The 23,325-nt window shown below is 38.0% G+C and overlaps 1 protein-coding gene and 1 pseudogene across 4 annotated transcripts in view; both read right to left on the minus strand.

Annotated features, from left to right (window-relative positions):
- CLCA2 (chloride channel accessory 2) overlaps nucleotides 1–23,325 on the minus strand; it is a 90,446-nt gene that overhangs the window by 10,224 nt on the left and 56,897 nt on the right. For all 4 annotated transcript variants that reach the window (XR_013159346.1, XM_077120398.1, XM_077120396.1 and 1 more), the window contains 2 exons: nucleotides 5,054–5,324; nucleotides 2,695–2,865 (listed from right to left, as the gene is read on the minus strand). Coding sequence is in view for 3 of the 4 variants with exons in the window: in XM_077120398.1 (XP_076976513.1) it covers nucleotides 2,695–2,865; nucleotides 5,054–5,324 (442 nt within the window). In the remaining variant the exon portion in view is untranslated. The remainder of the gene's footprint in view (nucleotides 1–2,694; nucleotides 2,866–5,053; nucleotides 5,325–23,325) is intronic.
- LOC143650934 (UV radiation resistance-associated gene protein pseudogene) lies at nucleotides 9,893–22,049 on the minus strand (annotated as a pseudogene).

Raw genomic sequence — 23,325 nt, forward strand, 5'->3', positions numbered from 1 at the left:
CCTGTGAAGTGCAATAAAACAAAGCACAATAAAAGGAAGTGTGCCTGTAGTTATATTAATTATATTAATAAACATATATTTCCAAACTGTGATCATTGTAAGAAGGAATAAAAGCAGGGTGCCACGAAAAAAATAACATGTGTACATAATTTAGAATATCAAGGTCTGTCTCTCCAAGGAAGTAACACTTAAAGATTTCCTGAAGGATGAGTAGGAGTCAGCCTGGTAAAGAATGAATATAATATCCCAGGCAGAGGGAATAGTTTGTGTAACAACCCTGAGGTGCAGAAGAGTTTTGCAAGTTAGTAAAACTAAATTAAAGCAAGAAGAAGAGTAGTTTGATAGGAGACAGGAGTTCATTCAAGATCTTGCGGGACATTTTAGTAGTTTTCAATATTAATTTTGCATGCTCTGGGAGTGATAGAATAAAATTTGCTTTCTGATGCACTCTGCTTATTTGTTTTCTAAGGTCACTCTGGCCACTGGGTGAATAATGGATTAAAGCACAGAAACAATGAGTCCACTTAGATAACCATCACAAGACTCCAGACAAGAGAAGATGGCAGCTAGGACTGGGTGATAGCACTGAAGACGAGGCAAAAGTGGGTAGTTTGAGATGGATTTTGGAGATAAAAGGTGATACTGGGTTTGGATAATGAATGGTGAAGGAGAAAATGTTGGTTAAAAAAAAAATAGCTCCCAGGTTCTTAAAAGGAGCAACCTGGGTTAAAGGAAGGTAGGTTAAAGGAAGAAAACCAAAAATATAACTCATAAGGATTGAAATTCCTGTAAAATATCTAAATGGAGATGTCAAGGAGTCATTAGATGTGGATTTTAAGCCCAAAATAGAGGTTTTAACTAGAAGATATCTTTTTGAAGTTACGAATTTGGAAGTTATGTGCTTATGGATGATATTAAAGTCACATGGATTATAATCACCTAACACAATTATTTTAACTATAATAATAAATAGTGTTTATTGAATGCCTACTCTGTGTCAGGCATTTTTAAGTGCTTTACTTGTATTTAATCTTCCAAGCAATGCTATAAAGAATGTACAATTGGCCCCATTTTTACAGATGATGAAACTGAGGCACACAGAAGATAAATATTGTGCCCAAAGTCTAGGCAATGCAATGATAGTTGAGTGGCAGAATTCTCGCCTGCCACGTGGGATACCCAGGTTCGATTCCTGGCCCGTGCACTTCCCCCCAAACAAACAAACAAACAAGCAAAAAACCAACCAAACAAAAATTTAAAAAATGGTGCTGCAATACTGAATACTCACATGGAAAAAGAATGAAATGTGACCCCGCCATACAGCATACAAATATACATATATAAAGAAGGAATATCTATCTAGAAATGATAAAATCTACATACAAAATCATATCTGCAATCCAGCCATATTAACTTCCAAATTGTTTTACAATGGTTTTGAAGACCCAAGTTATTTTAAATAGAGGTGAAAGTGAACTGTTTTCTAGGAAACACTAAAGAGACCAGGAGATGCGAATCTACTGTAGCATCTTGAGTATGTTCTAGCAAAAAGTATACACAGAATAAAAAATAGAGATGCATATTATGAAATTGTCCAAATGATTCATTAGAGCAGCTAAAATAGTAGCATTCATAAGGAACTTGCATATTTGGAAATAAGAATGTTTGTAAAATACTTCTTTTTAAAGACAACATGATACATTTCTGTTTGTGGCTGAGACATTAGTCACTGCTCCACATCTAATGACGTGTTAAAAAAAGGTGTGTATCTTCAATTTGTTTGATAATTTTATCTTAAAGGAAGACAGAACATCTTCAGATATCACTCAGTTGATACCTGAAACTCATATTTATTGAGAAACTCATTTCCCTTGTGGATTGTCATTTGTTTCATCGTTTCAACTGCTAATTTTTTGCCTCTTTCTCTTGCCTGAACTTCTGAGAAATGCAGAGGCAGGAACTGAAAAGCTCAGTAAGTTTCTTTATCTATTAGAAATGCTGATAAAACAATCACAAGAAAGGGGCCAAGATAATAACTAAATGTAGGTTGGAGAAAATCTGTGGGAACTATTTATTGCCTTCTTATATCTGCTACAATAAATCGTGGAGGATTGAAGGGGTATTCAACAAACTGAACATTATCTTAGGCATAAAATTTTAGTTTTGAAATTCAGTGAGGGTGTGCAAGGGTAGTGCAGTGGTAAAATTGTTGCCCACCATGCGGGAGACCCGGGTTCGATTCCCAGCCCATGCACTTCCCCCCAAAACAAACAAACAAAACCAACCAAACAAAAATTCAACAAATGGTGCTGCAATAACGGGACACTGACATGGAAAAAGAATGAAATATGACCCTGCCATACTGCATACAAAAAAAAGTTTTGAAATTCCATCTCTCTGCTTTCTTTTCTTCCTTCCTTCCTTTCTTTTCATCCCTTCCTTTCCCTTCCTTTCCTTTTTATTTTGTTTCTTTCCACTTTCTTCCTTTCTTGCTCTCTCTTCCTTCCTTCTTTTCTTTCTTTCTTTCTCTCCCCACTCTCTCTCTCTCTCCCTCCCTCCCTTTGTTACTTTCTTCCTTCCTTCCCACTTCCCTTTCAATCTCTCTCTCTCTGTCTTTCAATACACCCACTCACATACACGAGATATATTTACATGAAATGATGTCACTCAAATAAAAGTGCTAGCGATTCTTACCGTTTGCTATGTAACCTGGTACATACATAGCATGACTCCCTGGAATAGAGTGGGCTAGGGTGCTTATGCTGGGAGAGTGATAGACATGCACTTTCAAGCTATATCTACCATTTACAGCAAAGGAGAAAAAATACCTCGAGTAAATTCCATCATTTTTTATAACATCAGCACCTGTATAAAGAAAAACAGTAAATGTTAGCATTTGTTTTCACAGTTGTTTACTGACATTTAATTAGGCCACTGAAAATAAGAATTACTCCCTTATTCTTCCCATTTCAGCATATGCTATCATGGTCATACCTACTTTTGATAATTTGATTTTAACATTGATTCAAAAATCCAATGGCTTGCTGTTATTTCATAGCATCTGAAAAATTATTTTCTAAGGAAAGTGAATTACACCTGCTTCAGCCCTAATAACATACCTTAATAAAAAAATCTTTGTTACTTGATAAAATACTATGAAATTCTTTAATTTCCCTCATTAGAGAGTGCTTGGAACTGTTGTTCTATATTCTAAGGATTCTAGTTCTAGATTGGAATTTGGCAGGCATTGTTTCAGAAACATTCTGAAAGCTGGCCAGCACCAGTGCAGGACTGCCTTCCTTTTGCATTGAGCCTCAGAAAGCAATTCAATTACAAGCAAAATCAATGACTAATTAGCAGGGAAAGCCCAGATTCCAGGACAGCAGTAGAGGTCCAGTTTAGTTCAAGATCATAAGTAAACACTGAACAAGTGGATTGTCCTATCCTAGAGGTCAATTCAGTTCTCACACTGCATGTTAGCATGGTATCATAGCTATAGTGATCTAGAATCCCCATTTTCCCCACTACAAGGTGCCAGGCTCCTTAACATGAGAAAAGCAGTATATTTAATTAAACTTGAAAGTTTTAAACATCTTACTTATTAAGGTAGGATTAAATTCTTTTTCTATGTCTATTGGAAAGAAATAAAATTTTGGTATTTAGTGGCTTAGTGATTAATAAGGTCTCTCCTTGTTGAAAAACAACAGGAAAAATTCTCGAAATAATGAAAGATCTCCATGCCACAATCTTTGACATCTCTTTTAATCACAAAGAGAAAGAAATGAGAAAATATTGGTTTGGGAGTTGGAAGAATTAGTTTTAAGATTTGGATCTGCCACTTCTTAGCTGTGAAAATCTCTCTGAACCTCAGTTTCCTCATCTCTAACGGGGATATAACTTACCTCATGGGATTGTTGTGATGATTATTAGAGACTGCGCAAGAGATTATTTAGAAGAGAAACATTGCTCCCACTATAAAAATAAATATTAGAAGGCTAGGTGCATATGCATTAAGTATTTAAAAAACCAAAATCTACACTTTGATGCCTAACTAATATTTTTTCATTGTTTCTTTCTAGGGTGTAAATTCGATAGCAACTAAATGAAATGGTTCCAGGGAATAAATATAAAAGCTCATTGAGCTGAATCAGATGATCTTTCCGAAGGGGGCCAGGAACAGTTCACTAGGCCAGTCCACAGGCTGGGGCAATAAGGGAGAATCATTTCGCAAAGTGTATTTTTGGACTATGTACAGTAAATGAATGATTCATCCATGGATAAGCAATCCGAACATGAGAAGTTCATTTGGTTCCATTCCCATAAGCAAGAGGATTTCTCTGGTATCCCTCTGAGGTGGACTTAAATGAAAATCCTTTGAATGAACTTTTGTTTCATAAATAGTACTTAAGATTGCCCTGGCAAGATACGATGGATTGCCAAACCTAAGACTGTGCCCTCTCATCATCCCAGCTGCTTGGCTAAAGAACGGTCATGTCATGGGTCACAAGTTCAATTTTCAATTTTCTCTTCACAACAGGGTCTAAAGGGAAAAAACAATGGATTCTTTCTCACAGAAGCTTCCTTCTTGGGGTTTCATTTGTTATTTTTAAGTGTCCCACCTAAGTATTTCAGTGAATAGAGAACTTAGTAAATTTTAGAGGAATTTTAGAGGAACACGTCATGAGGACTTATAAGCCCATCCCTATGTGAACTCACTACAGGAGGCCAAGCGGACAATGTCACCAAGTGGATGTCAAGGCTGAGGTGTCAAGAGGCTTCCTTCCATACTCTTTCTCCTGCTCACACACAACCACACTCACAGAGCCTCACAGAGACTCTCTTTTCCCACGTCCACATCTATCTTTCTTGTGCAGATGTAAGCCGTAGCTACTCTGTATGCCAGTGATTCTACAATTTGAGAATCTGATAAGATTGGATGAGAAAAATAATTGAATTGGAAGAATTTTACAGATGAGCTTAATGTTGATACTTCAGAATCATTTATAACATGACTGCTAGAGAACCTGAAAAATGACATGACATTCCTTATTACCTGCTCCATCATCAAAAAGTCTCAGTGTAACAGGAGGTCCAGTCTCTGGCTCAACTGTAGCCGTCACAGTGGCATTAAGGATGGGATAAAACCCCTTTCTAACATTTGCATAAATCATCACTGGATGGGGAAAGTGGGTGCTGTCTCTTTCCACATAGGTTTCAACAGTGGCAGGGGGCACTGCTGAGCTCGAGGCACGAGAAGTCACGATCACTTTTAAGGCTTGAAGAGAATGGTGGGTATTGTTCAGTGTGTAAGTCCAGCGTCCAGCCTGCAAAATAAAAGCTCTTTGTTTTTCAAAGTATGAAGGAAAAAAAAAATCAGGCATTAATTTTATAGCATAGCTCTAAGCCCTTAGGTATTTTTGTTCTTGTTTCATTGATGTGACATTTCTTTAATACTACAAAAAGACTTTAGGAAAACTACTATTGGTTAAAGGCTAACTCAATTCAATTTTTATATGGCTTTCACAGCACAGCCCACTTTTTATTGTTTAGTAACTCTTTAGGAAATTATATACTAGATTTATTTAGGAGAGAAAGGTGGACCTTGATTCCCTTTTTATGAAGATAATGGTAATGGTGTCCAGCTTCAAAGTACTTTACAAATATTAACCTGAGCCCCTTTGTCCAAGAGGAGGTTGAATGTTTTTATTCCTTTTATTCAATTAAGAAAATAACATCAAATAAAGTGGGCCATTGTGATTTATGTGGATACCCTAGACCAAAAGGCGACATGTTCCTTCCATTTCCCCCAGATAACATTTCTGCTTTTCCAGAAATCCCAAATAACAAAAGCCACATACATTATTTAAGGGCCAAGAAAAAGACATATTTTTAATAGGTCGGTGTTCTACAATGTCTCTGATGATAAATTTATACAAATATCACTAAATACTCTCATTTTCCTAGTAGACTGCCTGGAGAAACCTGCAAAAGAATGTCCAAAAGAAAAAGGTTAAAACTATATTAGAGCAGAAATTTATTATTTTGATGAATCTATACATATATTCCTTTTATCTTCATTCTTACTGCTGCTTCTATGAAACTCCGGAAGTAACAGGAGGAACACAATAGAGCAGGAGGGAGAACTGAGAAAAGCAATAGATTAAAAAGTGACACAGAGGGGAGAGCTGAAATGCCACCACATACTACCCAGCCTCTTTCTCTTCTTCCCTGGGATTCATTTTCTTTGCCATGTTCCAATGAAGTCACATTTCAAACATTAAAATAATCTATCCATATCTATTATATATATATAATATATAGATGTTTTTCTCTTGCAGTTATGAGTAATTTTCATATATTCTTTGATGACCATATATTAATTTTTACAAAATTTTTATTGTAGTAACATAAGCCTAACTCAGAATTTCCCATTTTAACCACTTTCAAATGTACAATTCATTTATATTAATTACATTCACCACATTGTGCTGCCATCATCCATATCCATTACCCCAATTTTTTTTTTCATCTCAAATAGACACTGCACCCACTAAACAGTAATTCCATCTCCCCTGAACCCACTAGTCCCTGGTAACCTATAATCTACTATTTGTCTCTAGAAATTTGCTTCTTCTTGATATTGTATGTAAGCAAGATCATACAACATTTGTCTTTTTGTATCTGGCTTATTTCACTCAACATGATGTCGTCAAGGCTCATCCCTGTTGTGGCATACATGGGAACCTCATTCTTTTTATGTCTGAATATTCAATATTCAAATGTGTGTTACTATACTTTTTTATCCCTTCATCTGTTGATGGACACTTTTGGCAATTTATGAATAATGCTATGATGAACACTGGCATACAAAAATCTGTTCAAGCTCCTTCTTTTGATTCTTTTGGGTATATACCAAGAAGTAGAATTGCTGGGTCATAATGTTAATTCCATTTCAACTTCCCAAAGAACTCCTAAGCTGATTTCCACAGTGACTGCACCATTTTACAATACCACCAGCAAAGTATTCCTATTTCTCTGGGTTCTCATCAACACATATTCTTTTTTTTTTTTTTTTTTTTTTTTTTTAAAGGAAAGACGGAGAGAAGGAAGGAAGGATAGAAGGAAGGAAGGAAGGAAGAAAGGGAAACATTTCCAAACATTTTCTTGCTTTATTGTATTTTGTTTTTCCGTTTTTGTTACATGGGCTGGGGCCGGGAATCGAACCGAGGTCCTCCGGCATAGCAGGCAAGCACTTTGCCCGCTGAGCCACCGCGGCCCACCCAACACATATTCTTTTGTTCTATTTTTTAATAACAACCATTCTAGTAGGTGTGAAGCAGTATCTCATTATGGTTTTAATTTGCACTTCTCTGATAACCAAGTATGTTGAATATCTTTTCATATGCTTATTGATCATTTGTATATCTTCTTTGGAGTAATGCCATTTAAATATTTTGCACATTTTAAAATTAGGATGTCTTTCTGTTGCGAGTTGTAGAAGTTCTTTATATATTCTTGATATTAAGCCCTTATCAGAGATATGGTCAGCAATTATTTTTTCCCGTTCTGTAGGTTGTCTTTTCACTTTTTGATCATGTCCTTTGATGTACAGAAGTTTTAACTTTTGATGAAGTCCATTTAATCTGATTTTTTCTTTTGTTGCATGTGCTTTTGGTGTCCTATATAAGAAATTACTGTGAAATCCAAGATGTTGTCTTCCAGGAGTTTTATGGTTTTATCACTTATGTTTTAGGTATTTGATCCATTTAGAGTTAATTTTTGAATATGATGTGAAGTGGAGGTCCAACTTCATTGTTTTGCAAGTGAATATCTGGTCTTCCCTGCATCATTTGTTGAAAAGACCATTCTTCCCCCCAGTTGATGCAATTGGCACCTGTGTCAAAAATCAATTGGCCATAGATGTGTGGCTTTATTTCTGAACTTTCAATTCTATCCCATTGTCTAATGTCTATCTTTATACTTGTACTACACTTTTTTGATTACCGTGGTGCTTTTAAATTGGAAAGTGTGAGACCTCCAACATGTGTTCTTCCTTTGCAGTATTGATTTGGCTATACAACGCCCCTGTGATTCTACATGAATATGAGGATTGGCTTTTCCATTTCTGCAAAAAAAAAGGCCTTAGGGATTTTGATAGGGATTGCACTGAATTTGTAGATCACCTTAGGTAGTATTGATATCTTAATAAGTCTTCCTATCCATGAACATGGATATCTTACTTTTTTTAGGTCTTTAATTTCTTTCAGCAGTGTTTCATAGTTTTCAGTGTACAGGTCCTTCACTTTCTTGGTTAAATTTATTTCTAGGCATTTTATTCGTTTAGGAGCTATTGTAATGGAATTTTTTTCATTTCCATTTCAGAATAATCTTTGCCAGTGTATAGAAACACAACTAATTTTTTTCATGTTAATTTTGCATCCTGCTACTTTGCGAAATTTGTTTATTATTTCTAGTACTTTTCTTGTGTATTATTTTGGATTTTCTATATAAAAGATCACGGCATCTACAAATAGGCATAGTTTTATTCATCCTTTCCAATTTGGACACTTTTACTTTTTCTTGACTAATTTTTCTGGCAAAGTCTTCCAATATAATGCTATAATGAATAGCAGTGGTAAAAGTGGACATCCTTGTCTTACTCTTGACCTCAGGAGAAGGGCTTTCATCTTTCACCATTGAGTATAATGTTAGCTCTGGGTTTTTCCTATATGTCTTTTATCACGTTGAGGAAGTTACCTTCAATTCCTATTGTTCTGAGTATTTTTAAAATCATGTTGGATTTTGTCAAGTGCCTTTTCTGCAACAATTGAGATTATTGTGTGATTTTTTTCCTTCATTCTGTTAATGTGGTGTATTATATTGATTTTCTTTCATTGAGACACTTTTACATTTCTGGGATAAGTTTCACTTGGTCTTGGTGAATAATTCTATTAAAATGCTATTGGATTTCATTTGCTAGTATGTTATTGAAGATTTTTTGCATCTGTATTCATAAGGGAAATTGGTCTATAGTTTTCATTTTCTTGCAATGTTTTTTTTCTGGCTTTAATAATAGAGCAATGGCCTAACAAAGTGAGTTAAAAAGAATTCCTTCCTCTTCACTTTTATAAAAAAAATTTGAGAAGGTTTGGCACTAATTCCTCTCTGAATGTTTAATAGAATTCATCTGTAAATCCATCCAGTCTTGGGCTTTTCTTTGTTGAAAGGTTTATGATTACTCCTTCAGTCTCTTTATTTATTATAGGTCTATTTAGAGCTTCTATTTCTATTTGGGTCAGTTTAGGTAAGTTGTGTGTTTCTAGAAATGTTTCCATTTCCTCTAGATTTTCTCATTTGCTGGCATATAATTGCTTATAGTATTATCTTATAATCCTTTTAATTTCTGCAAGATCATGGTAATACCCTCCTTCTCATTTCTGATTTTAGTTATTTGTGTCTTCTTTCTTTTTTGTCAGTCTAGCTAAAGGTTTGTCAATTTCATTGACATTTTCAAAGACCAACTTTTGGTTTCAATGATTCTCTTAATTGTTTTTCTATTCTTTATTTAATTTATCTCTGTTCCAATATTTATCTTTCTACTAACTTTAGATTTAGCTTGTTCTTCTTTTTCCAGATGGGCAGTTAGGTTTTGATTTCAGATCTTTATTCTTTTTTAAATATCGGCATTCATTGCTACAAATTTTCCTCTGAGCACTGCCCCCATTATATAAGATTTTTTGAAGTAAACTCAATTTTTATTCTTTTAGATAATACATGGATATATGGATAAAATTTCCTTAAACAGCTTGCAACCCTGAGGTGATATCCTTGGGTATATAAAGTATAAAGCAACAACAAAATGAAATCTGAGCTCCAGGGATGATAAGTGGACTTCAAAAACAATTTTCATTTTTATGCAATTGCGCACATACCAATAGCACTCTATGTCTCATCTAGTCTCTTACTCCAACAATCTCAGCTGCCTTGCAGTTTGCTCCCTAGAGAGCTTGACTCTCTATATCTGTTTTGTCATTTACAATGCCTTCTTTCTGACTGAAATTCAATAAATTAACATGGATTTACATACAGGGATCTTGTCTGGTGAGTGATTGCATAAATTTTTGAATACAGCATTTGCGCACATAAAATCATTAGACTTCAAAAGGGAATGGAAAACTTACTGACTGTAGTAACTTTGGGGTCCTTAAGGGACCCCTGGGATCCACCAGGTAAGTTTTCTCACCTAATCAAGGACATGGCTGATTAGAGGAGGTAGAAGGTCATGGCTACTGGTTAAAGAACCTCAGTTTTCAGGATGCATAACCCACCCACTAAGATGGGACAACATTGGGGTATACAGGTTTACTGAAGGTCAGAGGCAGGGGTGGAGAGGGAAGGGAAGTCCAGAGTATAAGGAGGCTACTGTGCTTCTTATCCATCAATCTGATAATGTCTGGCCAAAACCTCTTCAGTAAATGGTGGAAATCTATTTCTGAATATTCAGTTTACCCAGAATTTTATAAACTATGCTTATAAGAAACTAAAGGTGAGTTCATTATATTATTCATATATTATCTTCCCTCTGAGGATAGCAAAGAAGTGTAAATAAAAAGCAGTCAAATACCTGTAAGATGATTCAACTTATAAATTCTTTCAAATCAGAGAGTGCTTTTGCCTTAAAACAACTGTAAGGCCTGAAAAGAAAATCTTGAAAGCAAAATCTAACTTTGTCTGGCTCACTGATATACAATGATCCTGAGCCCTTCCTCAATTCACAGTCTGTTTTTCTGAGGAATATCCTCCATTAAAATTCATTTTGTTCCATAATTATTACAAAGGGTAAATGCAGCTATGTCCTTATTTAGGCATCAACTCTGCCCTGGTCCTACTAGTTCTGCTCACTTATCAGAACTCCTGCGTGGCCTGCAGAAGCTGGATACATTTTCATTCACTACATAGATCCTTCAGGAGAACACTTGAAATTCTCCTAGAATTTGTTCATCACACTTCCACTGCCACAGCACTGTCCACTGGAATGAAGTTAAAGGCTTCTAGTTGAGCACCTGAAGTGAAACCTGTGACTTCCAGCCCATTGATTTCTTCAGCTTGCTCCATAGTACAGTACAGCTTAGCTTCTGAAACTGAGTGGAACTCACATGGAAGTTGGACATTTGTGGAAGCAGCCCACTCATTGGGTAGGACAGTGTCATTTACTGTGGCAGGATATCCAGAGACAGCTTCTCCTTGTTTTGGGCTAGTTTTCATATTCACATGGCTTCCATTTAAGCTCTCACCCAAATCTACTCCTTCTTCTTTTCATCTTTGGAAGTCCAAGGAGCTATCCAAGGAAGAAGACAAGGATATTCCTTTCTCTCAGACTCTCCCATGGTAGGGATGGTGGTCACGGGGTGGGCTAATGTGGGTTGTAACTGGGAGGAGGAGTTTTTCCTAGAGTCTTTCATTCTCTGAGTTGGCTCACTTTCAATATTCTTTGTCTGGTGAAGGGCTTCCCCCAGAAGCCCACATCTGTACCCCCAAATATGGAGCTTTATCTCTTTAGTACAGGAATTGCCCTGGAGCTATGATGTTTGTCACACCTGACCATTAGTCCATGCTCCATGAAGTTTTTCAGGTTTGGAAGGGTTTGCCTCAAGTTTGGAATCCCTAGTCCATGTTGTTATATTAGCTGTGCTATATTGTTGTTTAGAAGATAAGACACTGTAATCAAGTTGCAACTTCTTCCCTCCTTTTGGATATAGTAGAAACTCTCTCTTCTTTTCAGTCAGCTTGTCATTGATATTATCTTTGATTGTTGATCTAGACCCCTTATGAATTATAGGAGATCTGAGGGGCATTTGTAGGAAAAAAGGAAATCATGGAGACCAAGTGCACAGTGTAACCAAGGGCAACAGCAATGCTTCCATCATCTTTTGCTTGGAAGTCCTCAGAATCGGGCTTGACACCACATACAAAGTAATTCTTATGTTCATTCAAATCAATAGGGTAAATGGAGGAAAGTTCAGACAGTAACTGCCTGCATTGAATTGTCAGCTGAGCATTAGTCTCCAAAAAGAGTTCTTTTGGCAGTGCACTCCTTCCTCAACTCATTTAGGGGTTCTTTCTGGAGTTGAAGCTTGAGGTGTTCGGTTGAAAATGCACTTCCTTTGTCCTATAATGCAATTTGTTGCTTATGCAGTAATACCAACTCCCATCCCAAAGCTTTCTTCTGTCTTTCCAGTTCATTTTGAAGAACCAAAATTTTTAATTGCAGGCATTCACTTCCTTTTTTCAGCTCATTGCTTGTAGATGTGAGTCTTAGTTTTTTTTCAATTTCCTTTCCAATTCTCTGAACAGTTACCTGAATCTGTTTAATTGCACACTGGGCTCTACGAAGCCATAGCAAAGAGAACACATTATAAGAATTACCAACACAGTTCTGATCCACCTGAAGAAGACTATTCTTCTGAACATTTGAATAACGCTTATGTGGAAATGGAGCACAATAGGAGCCATCATTGAATCCAAAAACGATTTCATTTTGGTTAGGGGCATGAATCATGAAACAAGACAAATGTATAAGATGGTCCTGCATTATTCCAAAATTGAGACTCCGCCAGGTTGGGTTCTGCTGAAACGGGAGCTCTATATGCAGGGCCTGCCAAGCAGAGAAGGAAGCAGCACGGCGGCTGGGCCATGGGTGGTGGGGGTGATGGGGTGAGGGTAGGGGTAAGGTAGGGAGGCAGGGGGAAGGGGGTGGGGGGAGACCCAGCCCTGACTGATGCTAAGGGCCTCATCTTGACCCCGCCAAGCGGCGGGGCTGGTACTCCTCCAGCATCCACCCCCACCTCCTAACCATGACCACCACACGGAGCCTCTGCAGCCTAGAAACCCGCTCCCTGAGAGGCAGGACCAATCCACCCCGCCACTGGCTGCTGCCGCCACCCTCTATAAGTTTTTATATATTGTTTTCATTTTCATTCACCTCAAGATATTTTCTAATTTCCTTTGTGATTTCTTCTTTGACCCTTTGATTGTTTAAAAGTGTGTTGTTTAATTTCCACACAATTTGTGCCTATTATTTGTTGGACTCATAACATTAGTAAGAGGCAGGAACCTCCACATCAAAAACTTTACTTCAGTTGTAATAAGCTTTTCATTACAGGACACATAATTCAGACAAAGGGAACAGGCCAAGGGAGCAAGAATTAGGTAATGTTCCTGGCCTTTGCTCACAGATGTGTGTAGACTGTGATGAGTTTGTAGAAAAGTTTAGCAGGAGTAGAGCATCAAGTTTGGAGGGATAGCCCAAGGGTTAAGAGATAGCTTTGCTAAGTACAGAATTGCCTTATGATCCAGCAATCCCATTGCTGGGTATCTATTCAGAGGACATGAAGGCAAGGACACAAGTGGACATTTGCACACCAATGTTTATAGCAGCACTATTTACAATTACCAAGAAATGGAAACAGCTCAAATGTCCATCAATGGATGAGTGCCTAAACAAGCTGTAGTATATACATACAATGGGCTATTATGCAGCTGTAAGACAGAATAAAGTCATGAAGCACGTAACAACATGGATGGACCTTAAGGACATTATGCTGAGTGGAACTACCCAGAACAAAAGGATAAATGCTGTATGTTTCACTGATATGAACTAACATTAATGAGTGAACTTGGAGAATTTAAGTTAAGAACACAGGTTTCAGGAGATAGAAACAGGGTAAAGACTGGGCAATTAGTGCTGAAGGAATACAGATTGTGCAACAAAAATTCAAATATGGATAGCACAATACTACCTGATTGTAGCACAGTAATGTAAGTACACTGAATGAAGCTGAATGTGAGTATGGTTGAGGGAAAAGGGCTGGGGACATGCATGAAATCAGAAAGTAAGACAGAGGATAAAGACTGAGACAGTATAATTTAGGAAGCCTGGAGTGTACAATGATGGTGATTAAATATACAAATTAAAAAACGTTCTTGCAGGAGGAAGAACAAAGTAATGTCCATATTGCAGGGCATTGAAAATAGATGGCATATGGAAAAAAGTACAATCAATGTAAGCTAAAGTCTATAGTCAAAGGTAATATTATAATATGCTTCCACTGAATGTAACAAAGGTATTATGTCAAAACTAGATGTCAACAGGTGGGAGATTGGGAAAGGGGTATGGATTCTTTGTGGAAGAAAAGGAAATGTCTTCATATAGATTATGGTGGTGAAGGCATGGCTATTCACTTAGGCTGGATTGTATGATGTGTGAATAAAACTATTTAAAAATGGCCAGAGAGAAACAAGTGCTAGAGAAAATGTGGAGAAAGGGGTCTACCTATTCCCTGTCAGTAGGGAAATGAGAGGTGAAGCCCCTTGGAGAGCAGTGTGCCAGTTCCACAGGAGGCTAAGGTTGGGCTTGCCATATGATCCTGAATCCCTGTTGCTCAGTATATACCTGGAGGAACTGAGTGCAGGGACATGAAAGGACATTTGCACACTGGTGTTTCTGGCAGCAGTGTTCTTGATCCACAGTGAATGGAGGTGGCTAAGGGTACAACGACTGAGGAATGGAAGGAGGAACTATGGTGTATACATACAATGTGCAGCTACAAGAAGGAATGAAGTTGTGAGGCATGCAACTAGATGAATGAACCTTAAAAGCTGTATGTTGAATGCAATGTCAGGAACAAAAAGATATGTATTATCATGCCTCAATTATTTGGACTAATTATAATATAATATAAAAATTATAATATAAAAATTCGGTGAACTAAAGTGGAGAGCACGGGTTATCAGGTTGTGGCTTATTGTAAAGTGTCCTGGATCAGAAGCCCTTCCAGCACTCACATATATTCAGGAGGCGTGACTATTAATTCTAAATTCTAAGATACTGAGTTGTTTGTGTATAACATGGTCTTTTCCAGAAACTTCGGGTATTTATGTGACACCTGAGACTCAAGTCAGAGCTCTGTAGCTATGAAAGTCAGTAGTACCCCATACAGAAACTGTTTAAAAAGTTGAAAAAGTTGCTCTTCCTCTTTCTCCACCAAGGGCGCTCCCGCTGCCATCTAGCCCTCCTCTTTCCCCTTCTCCGCCGGCGCTCCTGCTGCCATCTAGCTCTCCTCTTCCTCTTTCTCCGCCGGCGGCGCTCCCGCCGCCATCTTGCCCTTCTCTTTCTCCTTCTGCTCCGGCAGCGCTCCATCCGCCATCTTATCCTTCCCTTTCTCCTCTTACTCCAGCGGCTCTTCAACCACCACCGTGCCCTCTTCCGCCTTCACCGGCACCTCCGCCACCGTCCTCGACAGCCTTGCCACCCTCACCTTTCCTCCTCCAGAACAGCTACTAGGGGAGTAGAAATGATACAGAACAGCTCCCAGAGCCATGACAGAGATCAAAAAACCAGCGTACCCCATCCTGGAATGGCTGACTGTCTGAGAGAACCAGCTCCGGTGAGATCGCCGAGGGGCGCAGGCTTTCCCGGGCGGGGAGGCAAGTGGCCGGAGTCCCTCCCTTCCTCCTTCCCGGGCCAGCGGGCAGAATTGGGCAGGCGGTTCCCTCAAGCCGTGGCGGCTGGCGCCCCCACCACACGAGGCCCCCCGGACCAATGAGAGATTTGGATCGGAAATCCCCAAACCACGGAGAACGGTGACTGGGGGGGTCCCTTCCAAACACGTGACTCCCCGGTCCGGCTGGGAACGGTGCACTCTCCCAGGCTTCGGTGGTTGGTGCCCTTCCGCCACACTTGGCGCCCCGGGCCAACTAGGAAATTCGGACGGGTGCTTTCCCGGGCTGCGGCGGCCGGCGACCCTCCCCGCGTTCGGACCCCCGGGCTGGCTGGCACTCTTCCAAGCCGCTTCAGCTGACGAATCTCCCCCACAGCGAGAGTTTTACAAAGTTAAAGGACCCACAGCACCTTTTACTGGTGGGACCCGCAGACAATCGTGTGCCACAAGCGCCACCTACTGGGCAGGATAAGAAAAACAGAACCCAGAGATTTCACAGAAAAATCTTTCAACCTGTTGGGTTCAACACCCAGGGAAATCTGACTAAATGCCAAATTTAAATCTGACACGCCAGCAGAAGATAACAGATCACGCTCAAAAAATTGAAAACATGGCCCAGTAAAAGGAACAAACCAATAGTTCGAATGAGATACAGGAGCTGAGACAACTGATGCTGAATATACGAACAGAAATGGAAAACCTCTTCAAAAATGAAATCGATAAATTGAGGGAGGACATGAAGAAGACATGGGCTGAACAAAAAGAAGAAATAGAAAAACTGAAAAAACAAATCACAGAGCTTATGGAAGTGAAGGACAAAGTAGAAAAGATAGAAAAAACAATGGATACCTACAATGATAGATTTAAAGAGACAGAAGATAGAATTAGTGATTTGGAGGATGGAACATCTGAATTCCAAAAAGAAACAGAAACTATCGGGAAAAAAATGGAAAAATTTGAACAGGGTATCAGGGAACTCAAGGACAATATGAACCGCACAAATATACGTGTTGTGGGTGTCCCAGAAGGAGAAGAGAAGGGAAAAGGAGGAGAAAAACTAATGGAAGAAATTATCACTGAAAATTTCCCAACTCTTATGAAAGACCTAAAATTACAGATCCAAGAAGTGCAGCGCACCCCAAAGAGATTAGACCCAAATAGGCGTTCTCCAAGACACTTACTAGTTAGAATGTCAGAGGTCAAAGAGAAAGACAGGATCTTGAAAGCAGCAAGACAAAAACAATCCATCACATACAAGGGAAACCCAATAAGACTATGTGTAGATTTCTCAGCAGAAACCATGGAAGCTAGAAGACAGTGGGATGATATATTTAAATTACTAAAAGAGAACAACTGCCAACCAAGACTCCTATATCCAGCAAAATTGTCCTTCAAAAATGAGGGAGAAATTAAAACATTCTCAGACAAAAAGTCACTGAGAGAATTTGTGACTAAGAGACCAGCTCTGCAAGAAATGCTAAAGGGAGCACTAGAGTCAGATACGAAAAGACAGAAGAGAGAGGTATGGAGAAGAGTGTAGAAAGAAGGAAAGTCAGATATGATATATATAATACAAAAGGCAAAATGGTAGAGGAAAATATTATCCAAACAGTAATAATGGTAAATGTTAATGGACTGAATTCCCCAATCAAAAGACATAGACTGGCAGAATGGATTAAAAAACAGGATCCTTCTATATGCTGTCTACAGGAAACACATCTTAGACCCAAAGATAAACATAGGTTGCAAGTGAAAGGTTGGGAAAAGATATTTCATGCAAATAACAACCAGAAAAGAGCAGGAGTGGCTATATTAATATCCAACAAATTAGACTTCAAATGTAAAACAATTAAAAGAGACAAAGAAGGACACTATATACTAATAAAAGGAACAATTAAACAAGAAGACATAACAATCATAAATATTTATGCACCAAACCAGAATGCCCCAAAATACATGAGGAATACACTGCAAACACTGAAAAGGGAAATAGACACATATACCATAATAGTTGGAGACTTCAATTCACCACTCTCATCAATGGACAGAACATCTAGACAGAGGATCAATAAAGAAATAGAGAATCTGAATATTACTATAAATGAGCTAGATTTAACAGACATTTATAGGACATTACATCCCACAACAGCAGGACACACCTTTTTCTCAAGTGCTCATGGATCATTCTCAAAGATAGACCATATGCTGGGTCACAAAGCAAGTCTTAACAAATTTAAAAAGATTGAAATCATACACAACACTTTCTCGGATCATAAAGGAATGAAGTTGGAAATCAATAATAGGTGGAGTGCCAGAAAATTCACAAATACGTGGAGGCTCAACAACACACTCTTAAACAACAAGTGGGTCAAAGAAGAAATTGCAAGAGAAATTAGTAAATACCTCGAGGCGAATGAAAATGAAAACACAACATATCAAAACTTATGGGACGCAGCAAAGGCAGTGTTAAGAGGGAAATTTATTGCCCTATATGCCTATATCAGAAAAGAAGAAAAGGCAAAAATGCAGGAATTAAATGTCCACTTGGAAGAACTGGAGAAAGAACAGCAAACTAACCCCAAAGCAAGCAAAAGGAAAGAAATAACAAAGATTAGAGCAGAAATAAATGAAACTGAAAACATGAAAACAATAGAGAAAATCAATAAGACCAGAAGTTGGTTCTATGAGAAAATCAATAAGATTGATGGGCCCTTAGCAAGATTGACAAAAAGAAGAGAGAGGATGCAAATAAATAAGATCAGAAATGGAAGAGGAGACATAACTACTGACCTCACAGAAATAAAGGAGGTAATAACAGGACACTATGAACAACTTTACGCTAATAAATACAACAATTTAGATGAAATGGACGGGTTCCTGGAAAGACATGAACAGCCAATTTTGACTCAAGAAGAAATAGATGACCTCAACAAACCAATCACAAGTAAAGAAATTGAATTAGTCATTCAAAAGTTTCCTAAAAAGAAAAGTCCAGGACCAGACGGCTTCACATGTGAACTCTATCAAATATTCCAGAAAGAATTAGTACCAACTCTCCTCAAACTCTTCCAAAAAATCGAAGTGGAGGAAAAACTACCTAATTCATTCTATGAAGCCAACATCAGCCTCATACCAAAACCAGGCAAAGATATTACAAAAAAAGAAACTACAGACCAATCTCTCTAATGAATATAGATGCAAAAATCCTCAATAAAATTCTAGCAAATCGTATCCAACAACACATTAAAAGAATTATACATCATGACCAAGTAGGATTCATCCCAGGTATGCAAGGATGGTTCAACATAAGAAAATCAATTAATGTAATACACCATATCAACAAATCAAAGCAGAAAAATCGCATGATCATCTCAATGGATGCAGAGAAGGCATTTGACAAGATTCAACATCCTTTCCTGTTGAAAACACTTCAAAGGATAGGAATACTAGGGAACTTCCTTAAAATGATAGAGGGAATATATGAAAAACCCACAGCTAATATCATCCTCAATGGGGAAAAATTGAAAACTTTCCCCCTAAGATCAGGAACAAGACAAGAATGTCCACTATCACCACTATTATTCAACATTGTGCTGGAGGTTCTAGCCAGAGCAATTAGACAAGAAAAAGAAATACAAGGCATCAAAATTGGAAAGGAAGAAGTAAAACTATCACTGTTTGCAGACGATATGATACTATACGTCGAAAGCCCGGAAAAATCCACAACAAAACTACTAGAGCTAATAAATGAGTACAGCAAAGTAGCAGGTTACAAGATCAACATTCAAAAATCTGTAGCATTTCTATACACTAGTAAGGAACAAGCTGAGGGGGAAATCAAGAAACGAATCCTATTTATAATCGCAACTAAAAGAATAAAATACCTAGGAATAAATTTAACTAAAGAGACAAAAAACCTATATAAAGAAAACTACAAAAAACTGCTAAAAGAAATCACAGAAGACCTAAATAGATGGAAGGGCATACCGTGTTCATGGATTGGAAGACTAAATATAGTTAAGATGTCAATCCTACCTAAACTGATCTACAGATTCAATGCAATACCAATCAAAATCCCAACAACTTATTTTTCAGAAATAGAAAAACCAATAAGCAAATTTATCTGGAAGGGCAGGGTGCCCCGAATTGCTAAAAACATCTTGAGGAAAAAAAACAAAGCTGGAGGTCTCGCGCTGCCTGACTTTAAGGCATATTATGAAGCCACAGTGGTCAAAACAGCATTTTATTGGCATAAAGATAGATATATCGACCAATGGAATTGAATAGAGTGCTCAGATATAGACCCTCTCATCTATGGACATTTGATCTTTGATAAGGCAGTCAAGCCAACTCACCTGGGACAGAGCAGTCTCTTCAATAAATGGTGCCTAGAGAACTGGATATCCATATGCAAAAGAATGAAAGAAGACCAATATCTCACACCCTATACAAAAGTTAACTCAAAATGGATCAAAGATCTAAACATTAGGTCTAAGACCATAAAACAGTTAGAGGAAAATGTAGGGAGATATCTTATGAAACTTACAATTGGAGGTGGTTTTATGGACCTTAAACCTAAAGCAAGAGCACTGAAGAAGGAAATAAATAAATGGGAGCTCCTCAAAATTAAACACTTTTGTGCATCAAAGAACTTCATCAAGAAAGTAGAAAGACAGCCTACACAATGGGAGACAATATTTGGAAATGATATATCAGATAAAGGTCTAGTATCCAGAATTTATAAAGAGATTGTTCAACTCAACAACAAAAAGACAGCCAACCCAATTACAAAATGGGAAAAAGACTTGAACAGACACCTCTCAGAAGAGGAAATACAAATGGCCAAGAGGCACATGAAGAGATGCTCAATGTCCCTGGGCATTAGAGAAATGCAAATTAAAACCACAATGAGATATCATCTCACACCCACCAGAATGGCCATTATCAACAAAACAGAAAATGACAAGTGCTGGAGAGGATGCGGAGAAAGAGGCACACTTATCCACTGTTGGTGGGAATGTCAAATGGTGCAACCACTGTGGAAGGCAGTTTGGCGGTTCCTCAAAAAGCTGAGTATAGAATTGCCATACGAACCAGCAATACCATTGCTGGGTATCTACTCAAAGGACTTAAGGGAAAAGACACAAACGGGCATTTGCACATCAATATTTATAGCAGGGTTATTTACAATTGCAAAGAGATGGAAACAGCCAAAATGTCCATCAACAGAAGAATGGCTAAACAAACTGTGGTATATACATACGATGGAATATTATGCAGCTTTAAGACAAGATAAACTTATGAAGCACGTAATAACATGGATGGACCTAGAGAACATTATGCTGAGTGAGTCCAGCCAAAAACTAAAGGACAAATACTGTATGGTCCCACTGATGTGAACGGACATTCGAGAATAAACTTGGAATATGTCATTGGTAACAGAGTCCAGCAGGAGTTAGAAACAGGGTAAGATAATGGGTAATTGGAGCTGAAGGGATACAGACTGTGCAACAGGACTAGATACAAAAACTCAAAAATGGACAGCACAATAATACCTAATTGTAAAGTAATCATGTTAAAACACTGAATGAAGCTGCATCTGAACTATAGGTTGTTTTTTTTTTAACTATTATTATTACTTTAATTTCTTTTCTCTATATTAACATTCTATATCTTTTTTGGTTGTGTTGCTAGTTCTTCTAAACCAATGCAAATGTACTAAGAAACGATGATCATGCATCTATGTGATGATGTTAAGAATTACTGATTGCATATGTAGAATGGTATGATTTCTAAATGTTGGGTTAATTTCTTTTTTTCCGTTAATTAAAAAAAAAAGCCACCTAGGGAATTAAAAGTCACAGTATAATCTCTAAACATTTATATTTGCATTTAACATTTAACTTTTGCAGTAAAAAAAAAAAGTTGAAAAAGTTGAGATTGAGCAGAGACATGAATGAAGCTGATCTGGATAGGACTAAAGTTTTTCAGAAGACTGGGTAAAGGATGATGTTATCCATGTTCTAAAACTTCAACTTCTGTGTGAGACTAAAGGGAAAGATGTTTATTTGGTCAAAATTTATATTTTGGACAATGCATTTCCTAATTTATCTTGTCTGGTCAGTTTAGTTAACACCATAGTACATGGAATCTTGAGTAAGGGAGTAGGGCATGAGATTTTGTTGGTTTTTCCAGGTTAGTGTGGTGCCCCAATAATTCCCAGACCGATGTGGGCAGTGAATAAAGAAGTATTTGCAGGATCCCCTTAGGGAAATGAGGAGAAAGGGGAAATATTCAACTTCCCCATTTGGAGAATTTCTGATACTCTCTCAAGCAGTGGGGACCAAATCAATAGACTTAGCCCTCAATGTTGGGATTCGCCCCTAAGAAACTTATTCCTGCAAAGGATAGGCTAAGCCTACTTAAAATTAGACCAAAGAGTCACCCCTAGAGAACCTCTTTTGTGGCTCAGATGTGGCCTCTCTCTCTAAGCTGACATGGCAAGTGAAACCACTACCGACCCCACTCCCCCCACCCTACATGCGACATGGCTCGCAGGGATGTAAATCTCCCTGGCAACATGGGACAGAAATCCTGGAATAAGCTGGGGCCTGGCATCAAGGGATTGAGAAAACCATCTTGACTAAAAGGAGGAAGAGAGAAACTAGACAAAGTGCCAGTGGCTGAGAGATTTCAAACAGGGTTGAGAGGTTATCCTGAATGTTTTTCTTATGCATTATATAGATATCCCTTTTCAGCTCATGGTGTATTTGAGTGGCTAAAGGGAAGTACCTGAAACTGTAGAGCTGTATTCTAGTAGCCTTGTTTCTTGAAGATTATTGCACAATGATATAGCTTTTACAATGTGACTGTGTGATTGTGAAAACCTTGTGTCTAATTCTTCCTTTATCCAGGGAATGGATAGATGAGTAAAAAATATAGATTAAAAATAAACAAATAATAGGGGGAACAAAGGTTAAAATAAATTGGGTAGATGGAAATACTAGTGGTCAATGTGAGGGAGGGGTAAGGGGCATGGTACGTATGAGTTTTTTCTTTTTATTTCTTTTTCTGGAGTCATGCAAATGTTCTAAAAAATGATCATGGTAATGAATATACACCTATGTGATGGCATTGTGAGCCTTTGATTGTACACCATGTATGGAATGTTTGTATGTTAAGAATGTTTGTGTTTGTATGTTGTTTTATCAATTAAAGTATTTTTTTTAAAAAAGAGAGAGAGACAGCTTTTGGTAGAAGTTGGAACATGAAGGGCCTGGTATAGTAACCACTTGACATTTATCCTGAAACTACCAAAGAGGTTTAAATGGGAGGCAGGTTTGATCAGACTTGTGCTTTAGAAGGGTCACTCTGATGGAGGTGTAGAACAGAAGAGGTATGCAGCTGGGAGGAGAGAGGCCAGTTAAGAGGCTATCAACAGAGATTTAGGGGAGGGGATGGATGAGGGGCTGAATTCTAGCCGTGCAAGAGTGGATCTGATGAATTCACAACTCTGCTTAGAAACTTAAGTGGTTCGCATTTAGCTTCAGGATTTAAGCTCCTACTCCCTTTTGCTGAATACAAAGAAAGCCCTTGCTGACATGGTTCTTGTTTATCTTTCTAGGTTCATCATTCCCTGCTCCTTCCTTGCCCCAAATCCCCACCTTACATGCTACTCTGTGGTCTAGTCATAGCGAACTACATGCAGTTCTATGACCTGTCATGTTCTTTTTCTCTGTTTTGTTTTTTTTTTAACACGCTATGTCCTCTGTCTAGAATGTCACACATACCCTCTGGCCCCTTTATCCTCCATATTTCCTTGATC

The sequence above is a fragment of the Tamandua tetradactyla genome, chromosome 11 (assembly GCF_023851605.1).
Source record: "Tamandua tetradactyla isolate mTamTet1 chromosome 11, mTamTet1.pri, whole genome shotgun sequence".
Lineage (NCBI taxonomy): Eukaryota > Metazoa > Chordata > Mammalia > Pilosa > Myrmecophagidae > Tamandua > Tamandua tetradactyla.